At 33.8% G+C, this 23,730-nt stretch overlaps 1 protein-coding gene across 2 annotated transcripts in view; it reads left to right on the top strand.

The window, feature by feature from the left end:
• Usp16-45 (ubiquitin specific protease 16/45) overlaps nt 1–18,076 on the top strand; it is a 43,022-nt gene extending 24,946 nt beyond the window's left edge. Inside the window, exons 8-15 of one of the 2 annotated variants that reach the window (XM_033346935.2) lie at nt 7,016–7,278; nt 7,987–8,189; nt 8,392–8,638; nt 8,722–9,042; nt 12,476–12,713; nt 12,898–13,164; nt 14,970–15,151; nt 17,020–18,076. In XM_033346935.2, the coding sequence (XP_033202826.1) occupies nt 7,016–7,278; nt 7,987–8,189; nt 8,392–8,638; nt 8,722–9,042; nt 12,476–12,713; nt 12,898–13,164; nt 14,970–15,151; nt 17,020–17,092 (1,794 nt within the window). In that variant the 3' untranslated portion in view covers nt 17,093–18,076. Of the gene's footprint in view, nt 1–7,015; nt 7,279–7,983; nt 8,190–8,391; nt 8,639–8,721; nt 9,043–12,475; nt 12,714–12,897; nt 13,165–14,969; nt 15,152–17,019 lie in introns of both variants that reach the window. The other variant, XM_033346933.2, reaches the window with a different exon arrangement.
• The last annotated feature ends 5,654 nt before the right edge of the window (nt 18,077–23,730 follow it).

The raw sequence follows: 23,730 nt of genomic DNA, 5'->3' as shown, positions 1-23,730 counted from the left end.
TATAGAAATAAATATTTTGAACAACTTCTTCCTATACATATAACCGCCGCTCGGTCTTTGCGAGATATTCGCAAAAAGATGTCGGTAAATATAGGCAGAATTCTTTCTGCCTATAATTGTGCATGCGTGACAACGTATTTTTTTTTTTTTATTTAAAATTTCACATTCACAATTTGTCCAATTTGGACATTTGGTAGAATTTTTTATCTGTTTGATTATCATGTGGGTGGCTACCCCCAATGGGGTACCATCTTCGTGCTTGTTAAGATATATCCTTTGTGAGATCTGCTGGGTGTTTCCTTTTTAGTCTTGTTTCTATGGTTGTGTTGAACGTTTCCGCTGCCAGCCGGTTCGGGTGCGTTGCTATTCTTTCTCTGTACCTTCTTGCGAATCTGCTAATCTCTTCCTTGACCGTTGGTATTCCAAGGTCTTTCCGTATGTCCTCGTTTCTAACGTACCATGGGGCGTTTACAATTGATCTAAGAATTTTAGCTTGGATTGTCTCTATTTTGCTTATATGGCTCATTGCTGCTGTTCCCCAAAGTGGTATTCCGTACGTCCAAATTGGTTTTATGATCGTTTTGTATATTTTTAGTTTGTTTTCTATGCTTAGTTTGGATTTTCGACTTGTTAACCAATACATTTGTCTCCTTGCTAATTGCATTTTGTCTATTATAGATTTAATATGCTGTTTTCATGTGAATCGTGTATCTAAGTGGAGTCCTAGGTATTTGACTTGCATTGTTTGTATTATGTGCGTGCCGTTCAGTATAATGTTTGGAGGTATCTGTTTTCGCAGTGTGAATGTAATGTGGTTGCATTTATCGGGGTTTGCTTTAATTTGTTTAACTTGAAGCCACTTTTCTATTTTTGTGATATGTTCTTGTAGTGATGTGACTGCTGTTGCAGGGTCAATGTGCCTGACTAGTACCGCTGTGTCGTCTACGAATGTCAGTATCTTGCTATTAGTAGTTGTTGGTATGTTGTAGTGGTTGGTATGTTCAGAGTATGTGTCTTTAATTTTTACTACGAAGGTTCTGCTGCTTAAGTAAGATTTAATTAAATGGTATATCTGCTTCGGGAATTGTTTTCTGATTGATTGAAGTAGACTTTCGTGGTTTATTTTGTCAAATTCTATGTCCATACAGAGGACTGTACAGTATTGTTTGTTTCCTAATGCTAGTATTATTTCGTTGATGAGCCTGCGCATTTCCTCTATAGTGGAATGTTTGTTTCTGAATCCAAATTGGTGATCTGGTATTAATTTTTCCTTCTCTATTATTGGTTTTAAGCGGGCGTAAATTATTTTTTCTAGTATTTTGGAAAACACGGGAAGTAGTGATATTGGTCTATAAGATGTTGTTTGGTGTTGGTCTTTGCCTGGTTTAGGTAACATTATGATCTGTGCTAGTTTCCATAGTTTAGGATAGTATTGGATTCTTAATATTGCGTTGTAAATTATTGTGATTAGTCGTATCGCTTTTGGAGGAAGGTTTTTCAAAATTTTACCATTGATTAGGTCGATCCCTGGTGCTTTATTGTTTTTTGTCTTCTCGATTATGTTTCTAATTTCTTGTGCTGTTGTTTTAGGTATGATATAGTGTTTGTCAGTTGGGATACTAGTGGTTAACGCATCCTCATCGGTATGACAATTGTGGTTGCTATTAAGTGTGACAACGTATGAACCATTAATAGTTGCCGACTGCCTTGAACGAGACTTCTTCATATAATTGCGATCAAATTAGGATGATCTGTATGTATTTAGTGTACCAAATGATCCTTTCCGTCTAAAACTTACGGTCTCCTCCAGTAAAAAGCAAGGCTATTCTTTCTAGAAAATTGCCAGTAATGCCATAGGACTGACCTGTACTGTCTCATGGTAGTTTCCTCTAGATAAACAAAATGTTAGTAAAATGCTGATTTCTTCTGAGTGTATTCTTCCTTGGCAAAGCTTCTTTGATACTGTAATTGCAATCAAGCACAGTTGACTCGGCTGTGGATACACCATTCTCCCGCATAGAGTTAGAAGTAAATAAATGTCAGGCTCGAGAATTATTGGGTCTCCTACCGCCAGTTCTAAAAATAAATACTACGGTTGGTTTGGCCAATCCGGGACGGCAATAATGTCCGCTGTTCTATTTTGCTTTATTTTTAGAAGCATTCTGAGAATCTGTTTGAAGGGCAGAATACATAAAATTTAAGATTCGACTAATTTACTGTAAATACGCCGATTTGTAATGCGTCTGGTTTCTAAGAAAGGAAAAATTCGCGTTTAGCATTCATTCTATACGCAAATAAGTCATCCGTGGTTCACCTAATCTTTTAGTGATAATATCAAAGGCTCGTTGTGTTCTCACTCGGTATACTCATTCATAGTTCTCAGCAGTCCGTCTGCTTATTACCTTCCGATGCTATGTGCGATGCAAGAAAGACGATGTACTTGTCCTTTGCCCATTGCCAGATGTCCCTCGCTAATTTTATTTATGCCGGAAGCGTACACCCTTTATTCTGTTTACATACACTGTTGCAGTTGTATTATCAATCTTTAAGAGTATCTGACTTTCTCTTACATGATCTATCAATTTTCCTAAAACTATCTTCATCGCTAAAGTTTGCTTGTAATTTATTAATGTGTAATTTCTTTTCATTTTCTGTCCAGAATCCGAAGACGTTGATGGAGCTGTTTGTTGCTTCTCATAACGTATTTGATGCGCTTGCATATTTCCATTCTGAACTTATCTGTTTTAATACTTTTTCTTACCCCCGGCAATTGATTAATCCACCAAGTTAATGTTAATATAGGGTTAGGTAGATCAAACGTCCAATCGGTTTGAATTGTTCTTGGGAGAGTTGCTTTTCCTATAATTGAAGTTATTAACATCAATGTCTTTTCCTTTTCCAACGATTTAATGTGCATTAAGCCGTATACAACTGCTAGGCACGCCTTTTCTGCCGTCTCAAGTCTTTTTTCCCTGTTCCAACTCGATAAAACATTCTCTCGAGTCAATCATCAGCCCGCAAAATTTTTACCTAGTATCCGGGACAATGCTACTTTTTCCTTAGTCCTAAGACCTAAAAACCGGAATAATTTTGCCGTTTCTGTGATGTTTTTATTACATGCCACGTAATCGGCCCCAATGCACAAGATATCATTTAGGAGAGCTACCAAGATTAGTTCTCGTGATTGCAAGTAGGTTTCAATATTTTGGTAAAAATAATATTGGAAGAATCGTCCTAATTACTCGTACCGAAGGCATTTTGGGCTCTTTTTATGTATGGATATTGCGTAGCACGTGTCCTCGAGACCTACTGTTCTGATGTAACAGCCTAGTGAAATTAGCTTCTTCTTCGCCGTTCTTATGTCGTCTATTTTGAAATGCTAGGTCTGGATGAAGTTGTTCAATTTTTTTAGGTTCGGAATAAAACGTGATGATCCATCTGGTTTTTTTTGACTAGGAAATAGTTGGTTGGTGTTTGCTTACTCTATAAGATTCTATTACTGCTTTTTCTAGTAATCTGTCACTTATTGAGCCCTCTCGTGCTTTAACCTATCTGTCATATTTTGGGGTGGCTTTCCCTAGCTAATCTCTCTATCGAACTGTATTCTGTATCCTACAATGCAACTTGAGACGAAATTGTCCGGTGTTATCTTTTGCTAATTGTTTACAAGTGAGTTAATCTACCTGCCATTTTACTTACATTTATCTCGGATTGTTCTACTTTCTCATTTTGTTGTAACTCTGATCGTATATCGATGATAACGGCATGTAAAGGGTGTTATTATTTGATCTCTTTATCGAACTTGCTACTCTGTGTCTCTTTTATCAGAGAGATTTCTACCAAAAAGATATTCTTTCTTCAGGACACTTCTCAACTTCTTATTCATTTCAGCAATTCTCGACTTCATCTGCAAAAGATAGGAAATGAATTGTTTGTAGCTAGCATATACGTCATGCGAGTGTATATCATCTTGATTTATCTGCATCATATAGTATTATTTTGTTTTCGCATCAGATATTTTGCGAACGCCTGCGTGTTTGCCCCTGCAAGTTGGGGAAACAAAAAAGAGATCTCTGTTCTATTCTATACGCATGTCATTCGAATATCTGTGGTAGAGGTCTCTGTGTGTGTGAGCGAGTTCAGCATGGCGTTCCCGCAGTTAAAGCACGCAGCTTGATATTCCTCTTCTCCAGTATATATTATGAAAAATGTTCGATTATATCTAATACTTACTTTTAGATCTCCTCAACTTCGCTGCGTCCCACGAGGTAACATCAGACTGCTATGCCCGAACCTGTCTTTGATCACTTCTAAGTTGTTACTCCTCTGTTATGCACATTTTCCATTTGCTCCTGCAGTTTTTTAAGTTCCTTTGATAACTATTCTAATTAAACCTTCCTCTTTTCCTTTTGCCCATTCCTTTGGTAATGATTATGATTAAACCTTCCTCCTTTCTTTTTCTCCATGATGATCACCGTGAAGCTCATATGAAACTAGGGCGTGTGCTCTGTTTCAAAGTCTGAACATTGTAACACATCTATCGTTGCTTGTCTTTCATGATGTTATCAGGAGCGCATACTACATACTACATTCATAATTTCGAGAACGCGGTGTACGAAGTATAATAGCAATTTCCTCTACATCTATTCTGTTCGCCGGTCCCTGTGATACTGATAACCTTTGAGTTGACGGGTTTGGTCGCTTAGTTTTTGATATTTCATCGGCGATTGGTTAATAGTCCGTAATGGTTCTAATACAATTATCATATTTAGAAATCAAAAGGTAATTATTTAGAATTTGTCCTCATTACCGATTTTGATGATTTTTTAATATGTTGTTAGGAGTATGGTTCTGAACAACCTTTTCCTATACATGTAACAGCCGTTTGGTTCTAGTTTCTGAAATATTCACAAAAACTGTCTTTAATAGCACATTGAATCCTGTCTAAATGTGCGTTTCTGTAACACAGTCGCAAGTATAGTCGGTACGTTCGCTGCTTCGTTCACGTTTACCTCTATCACTTATCGTTTCTTCATCATTATATCTTACTTCACAAATCTAAAGCTCCTACGAAAACTTGATTTAGTAGTAGTATACAGGGTGTTCGGTTATAGGCGTAAAAGAATTTAAGGGGTGATTCTTCAAGCTAAAATAAGATGAAAATAAAGAATGAGAACTTGCGTTTTCGGCTTTGTTTCTTAGTTATTGACAATTAAAACTTAGTCGAAATATCTCTGTGCGCGAGCAAACCTCTGTACATGAACGAAGGTAGGATGTCAGCTTAAACTGCGGGATGCGTAGGGATCCTCATATCGAACGATACATGGACAGCAGCTTATCGTGCAAGTCATAGAGAAGAGGATTGTGGAATTCGGAGACGTAAGCTATCCTTTTTCTCTTTTTTTTTATATGTGGGAAAATCCTCATGGACACCTCGTCGCTTCCCAGGAACGGCGGGGTAGTGTCGGACTTTACCGACTAAAACCCCACAATGGTCCGCCTGACGCTCAACAGGGATGCTCCGGGACCTCCTTCGAATTACTACCTGCGTTTTCTCCCATTCTGAGGAAGTCGTTCTTAAGTTAGTTCGGGCATTGGGAGGGACCACCCCTCTCAACGTTATCCCCTGGGCCCCCGTCCCCCGTTATCCCCGTCGTGCAAGTCTGAGGAGATGCCAGATCCTTCTCGGCCTGTCGGCCTCTATGACCACCTAGGGTGGCGCAACACCCATAGACTAAATATTAATTCCCCCTATTCATTAAAATCTGTAACAGTGTATCGAAGATCACCCCATGAAATTTTCGAGTAGATAAAATTATTTCCTTTAACCCTTTGCCTCTATAAATAATGAATGGCGCGGATTTCTTATCCGAAGGATCGGTAGAATATTCAAGGTCGCCTATCCGCCGTTTATATATGCTATAAACAAAAGATAAGAGTTAGGTTTGGGTTAGGTCCGTAGAAATATAAAATAGAATACGCGAGTACATGTACCGCGTAAGTGAATGCAATATAGAAATCGAAAGGGAATGCTACATGGAAGTTCTTTCTGTCCTTGTCTGATCAAACATCTACACTGATGTCGTTCATTGTTGTTATATTTTTATTTACTGTATGAATATGCATGTGTGATTAGATTAGAAGACAAGGTGCTTGTTTGCAACGTTCTCTTTTCATTCCTGTGTTTTTCAGCTCGTTTATTCACTCTATTTATATATTTCCATAGGTCATTGTATTAACTAATACTAACACACACGCTGTCACGCTCGTACAATTATTAAAAAATAATTAAACAGAATTCACTATAGTGGTATTGTCACCTTTTTGAAAATACCTCGGGAAATATGGCCGACAGTTACACGTAGAATAAAAAGTTCTTCAAAATCATATCTGTCACAACATATTCAAAAATCATCGAAATCGGAGAGGACGATTCTAAAGTTTCATTCAATATTATAATATCATTATATCAATAATATCATTCAATATCTTATCTTGGTACATACATAATAGCCTTTATGTTATGTAAATTAAACGATATGTAGCATTTTATGTAAAGAATTATGATTGTTTTTGCTTTTTCAAGAAATATTGTAGATATAGAAAATTGATATATTTTATTGTATTGATCATAAAATAACGCAAAACAGTTTCCTCTTTCATTTTTTCTCTATATTTGGCATTTACAAGGAAAACGTCGGTTTGTAACAATGCAATAATTCTGCAAGTGGTGGATTATCAAAAATTGGCAATTAGTTTATACACATTTAGTTCTCGCAACTGTTGCGTAATAGAATAGTTAGTGATATATGTATTCGTAACAATATTATTATATTATTAATAATTACGTATCATTTTTTATAAATATTTTTATAAATGTTATCTTACTGCACTTACTTGAACTATATTTTATTCAATTTAATATTAATTTTAATCATTTATTTGTCAAAGATTTATAATGATTGCTGTTTTTAGCAATATGTATTAGTGAATGCGTTTATGTTTATCTTTTTAGAGGTACCAGAGTATAATTCTGAAAGAAGTTGGTTTGAACGAAAAAACTAATCCAGAGGGTGTAGAAGAAAACCTCAAATCACGTGTAAAATTTTATGGAAATCAGGCTAGCTCAAGATTACTTGGACCAGAACTTGTTTTTCGTGGAGTTTTAGTTTCAACATTAGAATGCTTGGACTGTCATCATTCTTCACAGAGTACAGAACCCTTCTTAGATCTCAGTTTGCCGGTTATGGCAGATAAACCACAACCACCAGTTTTGAAGTAAGAATAATTTTCTGAAATATGTGACAGTAGAGAAAGACGTGAATGTCTCATTTAATCTTATTGACTAAAATATTTTGTACAGAGATGTTGTATGTATTTTAGAAGTTAAAATGTAAAAGTTATCAGGAGAACATTACGTGATTCTTAGGCAATATTTCTGCGATGGAAATATAGACCAATACGCACATAAAAAGGTGTTAAAATTTCGGAAGTATACCCTTCATTTTATTTGGGAAAGAAATAATTTCATCCAAGATACGTTAGTGCATTCTTAAAAGTAGTAACGCTATTAGAGGTTGTAGGGATAAAGCACTCATCCTGTATATTGAAAGGATTCGTCAGTTTCCTCTTTGTATATGTCATATATATTATGATATGCGATTAAATGAGACATTCTATCCAAAAATAGTAACAGTGTACTTGATAACATTATTAAAAATAACAATAGGAACAGTAATAAAAATATATTACTATATCCGTCATAACCTTGTAGTAGTTAATATTTTATAAATTATTAAGGATATTCATTTAAATCAACACATACATATATTTTTATTATATTAGTCTATAAATATATTCTTAATATTATATTGAAAATGGTAGAAGCGAATTTGCTTGCACACCTTTTGCATGTCTTGCTATAATTAATGAAGTAATAATGATTCTAATAGAATAACTTTATTACGTATATATTTATTTAAGAAGAAAAAACAATGGCTTTGAAGATACATTTGATATAATGGGAAATAATATTTCACATGTACCTTCAAAATATCAATCAAAAAAAGAAAAGAAGGCTGCTCGGAAAAAACGAAAAAATAAAAAGCAAGACATTCGTGATTATGGTGATAGTTCTGTCCCGGATAAAAGTAATACTGTTGGAGAAAATAATAGTGTACTTGAATCAGGTAAAATATTTTAAATTTTGTAAGCATTATTTTGCATTAATTTTTGAAAACTATAACATTTAGTTTAACTAATTTTTTGAATTCAGATAAATGATTGAATTGAAGAAAATATTTGCATGAAAAATCGTTTTTTCTTTTTCTTTTTTCTTTTTTTTACATCATAGTAATTTGAACGCATAAGCATAGTAACAAATTTTTGTAGAAGAAAGCGATGCAGATGTGGAAGATAATGCAGAAATAGAAGGCATTCTTCCAGAAGTTGCTGAATCAGGTTATAGTTCAGAAAAACCGTCTACGTTAACAAGTCCTGCCTCTCCATCGACCGATACGATGAAAGCAAGGGAAGCTACTAACGAAATACCATTGGATAATGACCTACAATTTGGTGCAACAAATAATATTTCCTTAATACAACTTTTAAATCGTTTTGATGCAAATTCGTTGCCCAGGTATTATCAATCATAATAGGGTAGATTAATTTGCTATTTTTATTAAATAAGACGTTTAATTCAATACTATATTTGCTTCACAGTTCGAGTTCGAATGCATGTACACCAAATTTATCGCAAACAAAAGCTTTAGATGCTCTAGATAGTTCTGAAAGCTTGGAAACTGAAAGTGGAATCCAAACTAGATTTTCTATATCTACTTCTTTAGCAATGACTTCGGATTTAACGAGTCCAGAAGATCCAACTGTTAGTTTCAACCCGATTATGTCAAAAGAAAGTTCAAGTTCTATGATTACTTTAGCAAATGATGAAACTGTGGAAAGTATTAAATTATCAACACCTAGCCTGAATTTAAAGGATTCTGTTAACCACATCGAACAAGAAGCATCTACGTGTAATCAATGGTATTGTAGAAATTTGTTTTATTTTTTAAATTTCATGCTTTTATATTTCATGTTTATGTTAAATATTACATTTCACAATCTTTTAGTTTTATTATTATTGAATATTGATTTTTATAGTTATATACATCAAAGGTAAACGTTAATGTTGTCTCTCCTCATTCACATACATCATCCATTTTTATATCATTATATTAATTTCCGAACATTGCGTTTAATAATAGTAAAGATTTATTATACATACTTACATAGGGATTTCTATCTTTCAAATGTATAATTTCTCAAAACTTAGATTTTATATTTGGAGTCCGTTCACATCCCTTACATTATCCACCAAGTTTCATTTTGATTGGCTACTGTCGCCATCCGAAACAATATTCACAATTATTTCTGTAATATAAAAATACTTGTGGGGTTAATGAATCTGCAGATGAGCATAAATGCGCAGATTAAATGCTCTTTTTACATAAGTAGATTTAACTGTGTTTTAGGTTTAAAAAATTCTAACAAAATTATAGTTCTTAATTTTATAATTCCCGGGTGGGTGTAAGCTTCCTCGAACTTACAATTCAAAATATAATAAAAATAGAACTATTTCTATTTTATAAACAATCATGTATTGTTATATACATGTTTAAGTTTTGATTATTATATGTGAAAAATACTGCACATAAGAAAAAGAAGACGGAATAGGTGTCACTACGTGTTGCGATCGTGATATTAATCGGCCCCTAGTTCTTCCTATCTCCAATGATAATCACAGAATGAAGAATCCAGCAATCAAACAAAACAGTCCAAAAGCGAAAATTCAGCCCATTATAAACGTATTGATGGCCAAAAACAAAAGAACTAAATATAGTAGTTTGTCAAACAATCAAACAAATTTGTTTTAAATGCAAAAATTATGCTGAAAACACAGTAAATATTTTACTTTGCCATTTTTACTTAACACCGAAGGAATCAGTAGAATTAGATTCAAGGTAATTTCATATCATTATACTATTTTACAGTGCCATTCCATTGTACAAATATATATAAAAATAAATTCGGAGCAAAACGTATCATCTTCGCGATGTATAATACATTCAAAAATTATAAAACTTTCATCAAAAATGGAGTTTTCCAAGACAAATACCTATATTAGAATAGTAAGCGTAGCTTGGTGGAGCCCCTCCTCGCCCCTCCCCCTCCCCGCCCCCTCGCCCCCTCCCCTCCTCGTCCCTCCCCCTCCTCGCCCCCTCCTCGCCCCTACTAGCCCCCTCCCCCCTCCTCGACCCCTCCCCGCCCCCCTCGCCCCCTCGCCCCCTCCCCCTTTCTCGCCCCCTGCCCCTCCCCTTTCTCGCCCCCTGCCCCTCCCCTTTCTCGCCCCCTCCCCCTCCCCTTTCTCGCCCCCGTGAAAACTTACGTGACAACTTAAAGCTCAAGAGTACCAGAGCCAAATTCTGAATTTATACAATAAATAACGAATAGGTGAATAATGATTTGATGATTACTGCAATAATACCTGTCTGCATTGTGCATATGTATTGGGTTGGAACAAATGATCGTAATATTTTTCAGTAGCAACATTTAGACATGTGAAAAGCCAACATTTGAAAATGAAACTTCAATATTTTAAAACTAGACATATTCTGAAAGGTGATATTTTTACGCGTATTTCTCTGCAATTTGTTGGTTTATGAATTTTAAGTGCATTTACATTAAAAGTAAAGATGGAGAAAATAAGGTGCATTTTTACCATTTGATATTCTTTTAATAAAGGAGGGAAACATCACTTTATAAACAACAAAAGAGATATATATGTGCTGTTCATAGAGCTGGTGCTGTGGGTGAGGATACCGTTCCGAAGTAGCTAGTTCGGTCCACACAATATGTCACATGACACATATATTGTTGAATAAATCTATGTACAAAGAAATCTATGCATCGAAACATTGTCTTTGAATTCCACTTAAAAAAGGCTACAAATTTTTGTTCTAACCCAATATTATGTACTTTATCACAATGAATATCGAAAATGATTTTCCACGATTACCATAGCGCTATTCGATACTTATATAAATACATCGGTGAATATCTGTAATAAACATTTGCCGCAGAAATAACCTTGATCTTCAATTTCGAGTTTCGAATTCCTTTTTTAATGCATTATAAACTCAAAGGAACCATGGGTAGCAACTCAGTTGTTCTCTTGGAAAAAGTGTTAAAATACTGTTAGTTGCAGGGAAATGCAGGGAAATGCAGGGAAAATAGTATCTATTGCCGCTCGTTAATAGCCCGGATCCGTTGTCACGTCGGAGACACAAGAAATCACGTGAAAAATAGTAACAACTTGCATATCCCATATCTCCTTTTCCTTTCTTCTTTCTCAGTATCATGTGTTTCTCCTTCTTCCTTTCTCTTTTTATTTGTATTTGAAGGACATGTAACTCAAACAACTAGCCGTTATCTTTAACGGATCACTTTCATACGTAAATACATACGTAGTGCTGAGTTTATGTTTGTTTTAATTCGATAATTGAACAAAAAATTATGATACAATTAAAATTTTCCCAAAAATTCACTAATAATAGGGCTACGAATTTATCATCAATAATAGTTTATTTGAGAAATTGTAAAGGTATATTTATATAGGAGCTGTCAAACTCAAGATTTTTAAGTGTAGAGTCTTGTAGAAAATATATTTTGACGTTTAGCCAGAACTATACCTGTTTTTTTTAGGTGTGCTATTTAAAGAGAGTGCAGATATACTCATGTCCAGATCATTACTTACATGAAATGAAATTGATCAGTTAAGCAAGTAGAATATCTAATTATCAGTAACAATCAGTAAACCACTTTTTTTTAAATTTTGTTTCTGTAAATCTAAAGATTTGTTCTGTAAATTAACGTAGAAAAATATTTTTGAACATATCGATAATGGCCCTTTTTCGTCGATTAAGACATTGTATGGCTTCATTTATTAACGAAGTAATAATACTTTGTTATTTATATCGTAACATTGCAAAGAATAATTCAGCTGTTTATTATACATGCCATAAGATATAGTACATAATATTATTTAATTGTGTTCATAGGAATTGTATAAGTTTACATAGAAATTTGCGCTTTATTTGTAACATTTTGTTTTTTAATGAGAAATGTATTATTGCACAAATAGTCCTAGCTTCCTAGGCAAAGATAAGCGCAATATGTGACTATTTTACCAGACTATATCAGTTCGATATTTCACGACAACTTTTGCCATGTATTTTTACACTTTTTTATTTGCTATATTTTACTATAATTGAATATTACGCCAGTTATATTATTCAACTATATCATCTGTGTTCAATTTTTGATTGCAAAAAATAATATTACTGCCGTTAATGCTAATTATATTATATTACTTTAGTTTAAATGATTTTAGAATTTTATACATTTATTTTCATAATAGGAAAACAAGGAGAAAAACAGAAGAATGTTCTAATGACGTTAATAATAGAATTGATAACATCACTTCTGGTATTTCAAAAATAGGAATTAATGGTAGTCTTCAGCAATCGCCTACTAGATATACAACTAAGGAAGGAGAATGTTCCATACAATCGTGTTTAAATCAGTTTACAGCTTTAGAATTGATGAGTGGGAGCAATAAAGTTAGTTGTGAAGCTTGTACTGCCAGAGAAAGAAAGGTATAGTTTAACAATGCAATTTAACAGTTATATTAATTAATAATAATTGAAATAATTCATAATAATTAATAATAACTAATGATAATTAATAATAATGTATATTTGATTGAAAAATTCCTTACTTGAAAATTGCAGTTTTTAATGCAATAGGATCTAAAATGAAATAAATTTTTCATAATGTCAGGTGAGACCGAATTGTAAGATGATCTGCACTCCAAGTACGAAACAATACCTGATCTCTCGAGTACCCGCTGTTCTAATCCTCCATTTAAAACGATTTCAAGCACAACGAGTCGATTTTCGAAAAGTAACAAGGCATGTTTCATTTCCAATATTACTTGATCTAGCACCTATCTGTAAAAATCATAAAAAAGCTAGAATTTATGCACTGTATGGTGTTGTTGAACATAGTGGAACTATTCACGGTGGACATTACGTGGCTTACGTAAAGGTAATTATTTAAATGTTAAGAATTTAATTATAAATTATTACAAATCTATTTAATGCACTGTTAAAATGATATAATGTTATAAATATTATCAAATTATGATATTAAATTATGTGTCAAGTATAAATATTGGGTCACCCCATAAGTAATGCCGTTGTAACGTGCGGTATTTGGTAGCGAGCACGTCACACAATTGAATGAGAAGCGCCTAAGCTTTATCTTTATTTCTAATGTGGATCCGACCTTTATTGGTGTAAAAAGGGGATAGTGTGGAAGAAAGAGAGAAATGTATTGAATCCGATGAATAATAATATGCTTTTATTTATGATACTAAAAGAAAGAAAGGAGAAATATAATAGTTGATACGACTCATTCTAGATGCTTGTTTGTTCTTCGTTACTGTGCTATATACTCACACTCGTTTGAGTGTTTCTCCTCTCAATCTCGTAGTACCGCTGTCCCAGTCTACGTTTGTATATCAGCGTTCTACAAATGTTACAACAAGTTATGTTACAAAAGATTATGTCATTGTTTCAATGTGCAAACTAGATTTACACACAATCATTTGGGCAACGCTGGACATATACCGGACAAAGCTCTACACTATCCCACAGATTTAAGCCTATTGCCTTTTTACGGATATCTGCGGTACACGTACGAGACTTACTCAAAACGTGTACAAGTCGGGGCAAGAGACTTGTGAATTCGCGGTACTGACTACTCGTCTGAAGTCCTTTTAAAATTGGGGTTCCCCGTAACAACGTTGCAGTGCTCGTGGTCGCTGAGACTTTTTTTTTTGTACGTGGAGAAATTCTCATGGACACTCCGCTGCTGCAGTAGACGCGTAGCAGCAGAGTAGTGTCAGACTCCTACCGACTAAAACTCCACGATGACCATCCTACGCGTGCGACGGGGGTGCTCCAGGAACAAGGGTGGCCGCTGAGACTGCACATTCTTGGACGGTGTGGCGCTCCGAGTATGGGACAGTATATACTCATTGCATCCCGTCTGTACACTCGAAGCGCGCGTGCAAGAATGCGCTTACTTCCATCTATAGGAGCCTCCGAAATCGTAAAGATGTGGCTGCAATTATTACCATTCCATATTAGGTCATCAAATTATATAGACGGGACGTAACACCATTCTTATGAAAGTTAAATTTAAAATAATGGATGTTGTTACTATCAAAGTTTTACAAAATTTGAAAAGAATATTTAATAGATAAAGGTAAAGAATTATAAAAAATGCAAGAAAATCCATCATTAATTGATTGCCAACAGGTAATCTCTTATTTTTGTTTAGCATAAGGAAACCGACAACTGTATCATTACTTATGGGATATCCTAATACATAATAAAATACTGTTCGTTCGAGTAAAAGTGGAGCTTTTAGAAATCGTTAGAACCAGAAAATGACACAGACGGACCTATAAGAAATTTTTAACTGACGACCGACTTAATACGAGACCTGTACAATTACAATCAACTAGATCAATGACAGGTAACAGAAGAAAGCGTTTAGGATAAAATTTTATATGGAGGACTACAGAACAATGAGAACCAATGCACCGCTTCCTTTTTATTCGGCTATGTGTCGTGAGACTTCACTTTTTCTCGTTTAACCTATATACATTATTTTTTGTCCTCTTATACAGTTCTTTTTTATTTAGTATGCTCTTCACACACATATTTGATTATTTGTAATTAATTACTGTATATTAAAAGGATGTATCTATTATTTGACATTAAAAATTTTGCACATTAAGTATTAAAATATACAGCTTTCAAGAAATTATGAATGTTTTTCAGTCACGATTAGCACTAACATCAGATGATCCTCGATGGTCATTTTTGCCACCAAAAGATGTTAGAGATTTACAAGAAAGTTCATATTCTTCGAGTTCTGAGTCTGAAACTGAAGAAGCAGCTGCAGCTCCCTCATCGACAGTAAGACCGCCACCCGGTAAATGGTATCATGTTTCGGATTCCAGGTATGTAATTTTTTAATGTATGTATAACACGATACATCCTATGTAATTAAATGAAATAATGTATAGTATGTGAAACGTTATAAAGATTATACTCGTACATATGACATATTATTAACAGTCTATTGAATATTTCTAATTGAATATTTATGCATTTTTTGGAAGTCGAGAAAATATACAGGACATGAATGATATACAAAATTACAGAATATTTTGTTGTGTGTGTTTAAAACCTAGATATGGAAAATAAAATAAAATTCACCAGATCAACACAAAAAATTCAAATTATATATTTTATTTTTAATTATATCTTTATTAAAATATTTACATATCGGCTTACAAAGATAAATCTTCCTCAGTTTCGATATGGGAGACATAGCTGGGGCAGATTCAGAATACTAAAATAAGAAAAAATGTTCATATTATATAAACATATGTATAAACATATATGTCTGATATCATCTTGCTTTCGAGTAAAAGCTTGTTTTGTCTTGTAATGGTTGCTTGCCTACCTTCAGGATAATTGCTCAAAATGATTACAGCTTTAATAGAGGCTTGAATACGTTACATCGTAGACTGTCAAACTTTTTTGAACAGGCTACATGGATTTGCCTGCAACTTTAATCATCATATTGATGAAGAGTTCAACATTGTTAACTAACGTTTCATGAACAACAGATTTTAAATGTCCCCATAACTAATAATCTAAAAATTAGTGTGCTCAATTTATTCCATCTATTTCTCACATACAACGGAATATCCCATATGTAAATAAGTCAAGTATAGTTATTGATGGATCAAACAAATCTTTACTTAGGTTCCATCTCTCCCATTGCGTTCATAAAAAATATGGATTTGCAGATGTTTCAATTAAATCTTAATATGCCTTTTAAATATTTACCTTAAATACTTACCTTATCATTTCCAGCCTGTTTTATACTTCCCAGCCTCATATCTTTGCTCTATGCAGCATAATACTTTTAATTAATGAGTCAAATTATTTAGATATATTTTAGATATTTAAATCCTTTTATTGACTCCACTTTTCTCCTTTCCAACCCTTCACCTTCCCAAAATTATTTTTCTATTTTCCACTTTCCTCTCGCGTTTCTGAAAACCATTATTTTGGAGTTTTCTCATTTCCTCCATTTATTCTGATGTTTTTGCCTTTCTATTGTCAGTCCTCCACCCTGTCCCTTAGTCCCTAGTTTCCTTTATTTTTTATTATGCTCTGGTCTATAATAGGATCTTCCTTTCCTTTTTTCACTCTTTTAATGTCCTTTTCTTTCATTTTCATCTGTTTTCTTTGAGTTGTCACTCCAATCTGTTCGTATCTGACCATGTATTACGTCCTTCACACTGTAGTGTTACGAGAGAAATGTTATTATTAAAAGAAACGTTTCTTAAGAATTGTTTCTTTGTAGTTTCCTAATTTTCTCAAATCAAATCAAATCGAATCGAATCGAATCGAATCGAATCGAATCGAATCGAATCGAATCGAATCGAATCGAATCGAATCAAATCAAGTCAAATTTGTAATTTCTACCAAAAAAAGAAAAAAATAGTATTATTAAAATTTGTTCACAGATCGCTTAATACATACAGTTTTATATAACTTATAAAAGCTTACAAATAAGGTTTATGAAACATTTATTAAAAATTGATATGAAATCAAGTTTGAAAAATGTTTTTATGTGTTGTTTTTAACATACTTGGTAGTAAAAGGAATATTAAGAAATTAAGTACAGTTTTACTACCACAATTCTGCTACTAATTGTTATATATTTAAAAAAACTGAACAAATTTAATTTTCGTTTGATATAAATAGAAGTAAATCTAGATTGTATTCATAATTTCATTTTATGTTTTAGAGTAACAGAAGTCGACGAAACAACTGTGTTACAAAGGCAAGCCTACCTCCTATTTTATGAAAGAATTCTTTGAGCATTTTGATAAGTCTCAACCTGAGATCAGCGAAATCTGGATTTTGCAACAGTAAAATGCAAGTCAAATGAAAAATAATAGAGCTAATCTTAAAATATTATAAACGACGACCATTTAGACTAATCAAGAACAATACTAAAATTTATTTCTGGAGATTTAGATTTTAATTTAAAATTGACTGATATGTCAGTCAATTGCAATCGATATCAAATGGAAATTTTTATTTAAAATAGTTTTTCATTCAAATTAATCACGTTGAGAATACATTATATAATATTCTTTTAAATTAATTAAAAATGATTTTACTATACTTACTAGAACATAATTATAAAATATTTATTTTATCAAATATTCAATATATTTATATGCACAACCATCTGCTATCAGATTGTGAGGAAGATTTCAGAAGGTCAACATTCTGATAAAGTATTAAAATACTGCGAGTAAAGATGAAATTTAAGTTTAGAATAAATACATAATTAGTAAATTGAATTGGGGATTAATATTTTAATCGTTAATTAAGTAAAATAATACATTGACTTTTTAACAAAATTGTTCTATGTACTGTTACTAATGATAAAATAAGTGTAAAGATACACATTTCATGCTTACAAATTTGATGTCTTATTTTTTAAATGTTCAGCTAATTGATACCGTTTTGTATTTTTAAAAATTTGTTTCTGAACCAGTCAAAGTAATATTTAAAAATATAATAAATTTTAAACACACAAGTTACGGAATAAAGAAGCTATTTGTAAAAGTAATACATATTTTGCAAATAAGGATAAAACTATAAATTACTACTTATTTTCTTTTACATGAATATAACTTAAATTTTGTGCTGCTAGTATGGATATGATATTATCATGATTTACTTTAAATGTAGTCAAATTCTAGATTGAACTTAATTATTCAAATACATGTATTTATGTGTTTCAATTGCATTTATAAGAATAAATTACTATTAAGTCCAATTATCATAAATTTCCTGTTGATTTATTTCATTGATTCATTAACCACATTACGTTAAAGATTACCGAGTGTATTCACGTGTATCATTGACGCATTTGTTTTTAATCTGCAAATAGTTATATATTAATCACTCTGCAGAAATGAATATTTGTATTAATAAGTATTGTAGCACAACAACTTTCTGTAAATGATAAACATAGCGAAAATCGTAGACTGATGATAATAGTGTAAGCTACGGCCATGTGCGCGGATCATAGCGAAACAATTCCTTTGCGCTCGATCATACGTGTCGTTGATTGGCTCATATTAAAGAGGTATTTTCAAGAGTCGATATTCGTCCGAATACGCCGACTATAACGAATGACCAAGGTCATAAAATTTTTGGCCTTGAACATACGCCTCGCTGATTGGTGCGGAGATGTCTCGATGAATTAGTATAAATATCAAAAGATAGTCGAACTTGATGAATCTTCCAAATATACTCAAGTATATTCCGATAATCCCTGAGATTTATTATCTATTATTAATTGAATGATTTTCAGAATCTCTGAACGTATTTAATAATAGACATTATATTTCCATAACACATGTAATATACCTTAACAGCAGATATTAGTTAATGTTAAGGTTTTATCTCGTAATAGAGAGAGAGGAAATGCGTAGATGAATGTATAATAGAAATATATTTATGTATAAGTACAATGTGTATCCTAGTCTAGATCCGCATGCTAACAGCGTTATTTTACGAAAAAGCTTCGAATCCATGGGCCTATGGGTATTTATATAATTACAAAAAGCTGGCCTGTCTGTACCCCGCTGCATCATCTGTGCAAGGCATGTTCCCAGAAAAGGCTGTGAGGCTGAGAGGCCCTTCAAACTGATTTAGTGCTAAACAATACTCAATGGCTTCGAGGGCTAAAAAAACTAAACATTAGAGAAGATGTGAAGTTTTCCTTCAACAGTTAATAAATTTTAAACTTCGTACACTATGCAGAGAGGGGGCTGTTGGATTCCAAACGTGGCATTCAATACCAGTTGAATCATGTTAAAAACTGATCTCCCGGATTTATGATTTATGATGCGGCATTAAAGGATTTGATAACCATGAATGAAAATCCAGAAACATTACCTGTAAAGACTAATTACCGTTATAATTACGATATGAAACCAACAAAGGAGGAACTGTATTTTTTTCCAAAATCTCTTGCTTCAAACGTTTCTGCAAAACGCTCCAATTAAAACCCAGTAATATACAATGACTCGCATTAATATTCAGCACCATGGTACGCGAAATGTTGTATTATGTTACTTGATATATATGTCGGGTTTACATTAGAATTAGGGTTAGGGGCGTGAAACGAATCTTCGTTTGGGTTACACGTTGTCGTTATGCAATGGAGAAGACATTGACTAGTGCAAATACGATTATTATAGAACCGGACAAGTAACCGCGGTAGTTAGGTGCTCGAGAAACTAATGACAATGATCCTAGGTTCAATAACGAATCCGCGGTCGACGGGATGATAGATGAACGTACTCACAAAATCTAAGTCGGACGCGTAATATTCACTGGTCGTAAAGAGTTACTCCTTTCATCAATGAGATCGCGAGAAAGAATGTCTTTCCTGTCCCGATCATGCCACAGAGGAAAACTATAATGGGGTGTGTCTAAGGACACGAGATCATCGGATTCGTCGAGAAAAGCCTTCGTTCAGAAAGTAAGGGAAATTGGCGTTGCTAATTGGTCAATCTCCATATCGGTGGTTAGAAAAAGATGCTAGCCGCCCTCGAGGGAAAGTTGCTAGTGGGAGACGCCGCTCGTTGAAAAATATGTCTCCCCTATCTTCCCGTAGTTGGGACAAAGACTGTTTGTCTGTTTGAAGGACTTTAGTTAACTAAACCTTAAGATTTATAACGGGCCCTCGAGCTAGCCGAACATGTACTGCGGAGACGCATCGACATCTGGCAATTATCTTACTCCAGGAATAGGGTCTGCGTGTGGCGAGCCACAGGACAGAAACCGTTGGAATGTTTACTGTCGCGTGTCGCCACGAATATTTCTTTTAAGGAGAGCTATAGAATTACTCCATACCTTTGTTAGACAAAGCGTTCATCCCGTGACCGCGGCTACGTTCGGCGACTGACTGTCGCCTCGAGCCCAAGCTCATTATCACGACTTTCGAACAATTACAATCGGGTTGAATAACTACAATTGTTCAATTACAGCTATAGTAGACTCTAGGTTACAATGTTGCGGGATTATCCAAAATTCCAAAGGCTCCGGTGTTCTTTCATCTCCGACATATATATATTTATTCATTCGTATCTGTTTCAAGAAGCAGTGTTTAAACATTTGACACTTGCCCCGCGAACATGATTCATCCTATTCATATTCCGTGCTTCCTATTCCAGTGCACTTTTTTCCGTAAAAATCAGTAAATTTGCAAACGTTGTATCTTAAAAGCTAATTGAAATTGGTCGTATAGATGAAAAATTAATGAATTCGTTTTGAAAAGCACTATGAAATGGTCTGCAGAAGAGTATATAATAGTTACTTCTAGAAAAACTAATTTAATCTTTATATCCTGCAAAATAATTACGTAAAAACAATTTTCGTATATAACACTTTTTGTATCTGCAATACAAAGAGATATATATTATATATATGTTAAGCCGTGTCTAGAATTACCACGGACATCCTATATAAGTATGTGATAAGTAATAATATCTTGTATATCGTAACGTTCGAATATAAGTAATTTTCTCTTTTATAATTATCGAAATATTCGTCAGGAAATGATTTGTTAAAAAATGGTCTTTTATTATTATGAAATTACGACTCTTCTATTTTATTCTATTCAATTTTCGAGATCTTTAAGTTTGAGGGTATAATTGTTTGTAATATAGATATTATAGAATGTGAATTTTTTGTGGGAAGGATATTGCGATTTCTACCGTTTCTAGATTCGTAGATAGTGGAATCTCGATGGAACGGTGCTTATTTGATATTGCTGTTTGCATTTATTGCATTTTCCGCTTTCTCTATTCTTTACGGTGTTATAGTGTTTTAATGTAAAATGATGGTTATTCTTGAAGTTTGTTTCTTGCAGGCATAATAAATCTGGGTTGTGTAGTTTCGGATTATTTGGAGTTCTTCGTAGAGTCTGTAGTATCCATCTAAGTTCAATTGTATAATCGTTTTCACAATTGTGCAATTTGTTTTATTTATTGTGATATATTTGTTAGCTGGCAACCTATGCGAAGACAGTATCGATTTCTGACGTCCAAGTACTCATGTGACTATCTTTTGGTGATTTTTTATCTTTTGGTAAGTTTTTCCGCAGATTCGCTCAATTCTATTCTTCATTAAGTTAGAAAAATTTACCAAATGTCCAGCTGGACAAATTATAAAGTACAAATTAAATAATAAAAAAATTCTATTCTTGATGTTTTCTGTATAATCATTTACTACCTGTAATGGATGGGCAGCTTCATGGCAATTTTCAAGGAATCTTCTTAATCGGATCTCGCTGGCTGTTTAAATGATTATGGCTTATTCTTTGATAGGGCATTAGCGTAAGGTTTATTGCATATAGTTAGGTTCGATTCCATTATATTTGAAGTTGAAGTATTCTATCTTCTTGAATCTCGATTAATTGTGATTCCACAATTAATTGTGATAAACTTGATTTCATCGTTGTTGGTTTAGATCCATGCAAGTATGTGCAATATCAACATTGTTGTCATTAATACTTTCATTGACACTGCTTCTGCGTCTGTGGCTCTCGTGAGAGATACCGTTATCGTTAGACGTCAGGTATTTTATGACGGTTCACAGCCGATTGTATATTGATTCACAGTGTTTAGTTTTGCAATACTTCATTTCTACACTGAAATGTCAATGCTCCATACTTATCGGAGACTCTACGCTATTTGCCTTGCTTCCCACTTTTACTGTTCGTGAAAATTTTTTGGAAGTATTCTTAATTGGCTAAAACTAAAGGAGGAGTTAGCCAATCGGTATTTGTCCATGATCACGGCGGGAGTTGGCAATGTAACGAGATTTCCTTCTGGCCCAAGGCCAGAATGTTATCGACTATGGACATCCGGTCTGGGATTGATATCCCTCGGGAAAAACCTCGACTTATGACACCAATAATTTGCTATTGAGGCCATCGAAAAATACTGTAACGAAATCATGTACTACAGAAAGCTATTTATTAAAAGCTAACGATTTTTTAAAAAAATAGCTTTGGTGCTTTCGTGTCATAAACCGTACTAGTTGTTTGCATAAGAAATTCCTCTTTTGCTTGTGCAGCTAATCGCTACAGATACTGTTGGAATACAACGATATCAGTCGCATGCGGATAGAGTGTTTGATCGTACAGATTCTTCCATTCGTTGCCCAGCGCCATCCCCACTAGCGTGCGTTCGTTAGATGTACCGCGGCGGCTGGCGCGTGCATGCTCTTCCGAGAACTCGGCGGAAGAAACGTAAGGATATGGATGGAACATTGGGCACGTCGGTGTCGCGCCTTGACAGCGTAGCGCTTTGTATCGAGAAGCTGCTAGAAGGTTCCGTGGCACGTGACGTTACACAGACATCTACTCAGGTCACACTCATTATAGAGAGTGGGGGTTCAAAATCTTTACAAGCGCCACAGGTCACTAAGGCAGTTAGTCTGTGAATAACTAGCCAACTGTCTACATTCCAGAACGCACATTTATAACTCTCGAAATAATTGTTTAATAAATATCACATTATATTATTTCAACATAAACATTGTGTCTTCCACAGAATATTAATCCTAATTCCAAGATTAAATTCTAACAGATACTTAAAAAGATTTCGATAATAACGTAACTTTTCTAGGTAGAAGTACATTCCTTTATTGTTATCAATTTATCATTTCAAGCGATGTAATGCGGGAGATGTGATGTCATTTTCAACAAGATTATATTTGTAATAAGTAATAACATAATGCATTTAAATTACAATCCTTCATTTACACCAATAGAGCGCTAACGGCCGAAACTTGTATTCGTATTTAAAATACACTTTTCCTCATGCATTTTTTATACTTTAACTGCATGTAGTTACGATTCGTCTTAGAAAAAGTTAGATGAACTAGTCGAAAAGCTACTTCTTCGTGGATTTGTACGGAACTTCATAAAATCACTTTGTTATGACAAATTTATAACATATAACGAAAAAAATTGTTAATTTTGAGTTTAAAAGTGTTTAAGCTATGATGTCGAAAGTCTGTACGACTTTCATTCAAAGTACATGCACTTGCTTCTATAGTAGCGATTAAAATGAGATAGGTACTGAGTTTGTGATTTACCATTTACGTCCACATATCGGAAAAATGAATCTCTTCAAGATTTTTGAAAAACGGTTGAATTTAGTTCAGAAATCCTCACGGCTATTGGTTCAAACGCAGTTCTATTTCCTGTATCGCTTTAAATAAAGGATGTCTGAGCTAAAAGGCGCTTCTGTTTTCTGAGTGTCTTTTGAAGAAGTTTCAAAGAAAGCGGGTGGACAATGATATTCTCAATTCGTAACATTTGAGTAAAACTTTTACTAATGTACAATTAAAAACAAGACACGATATAACTTGGAGTACTATTTATTTAATAACATTTACTTATTTTTTTCAGTTATGA

The sequence above is a fragment of the Bombus vancouverensis genome, chromosome 3 (genome assembly GCF_051014615.1).
Source record: "Bombus vancouverensis nearcticus chromosome 3, iyBomVanc1_principal, whole genome shotgun sequence".
In the NCBI taxonomy this organism is placed as follows: Eukaryota; Metazoa; Arthropoda; class Insecta; order Hymenoptera; family Apidae; genus Bombus; species Bombus vancouverensis.
The sequence above is the reverse complement of the archived record's forward strand: the minus strand, read 5'-3'. Positions and strand labels throughout refer to the sequence as shown.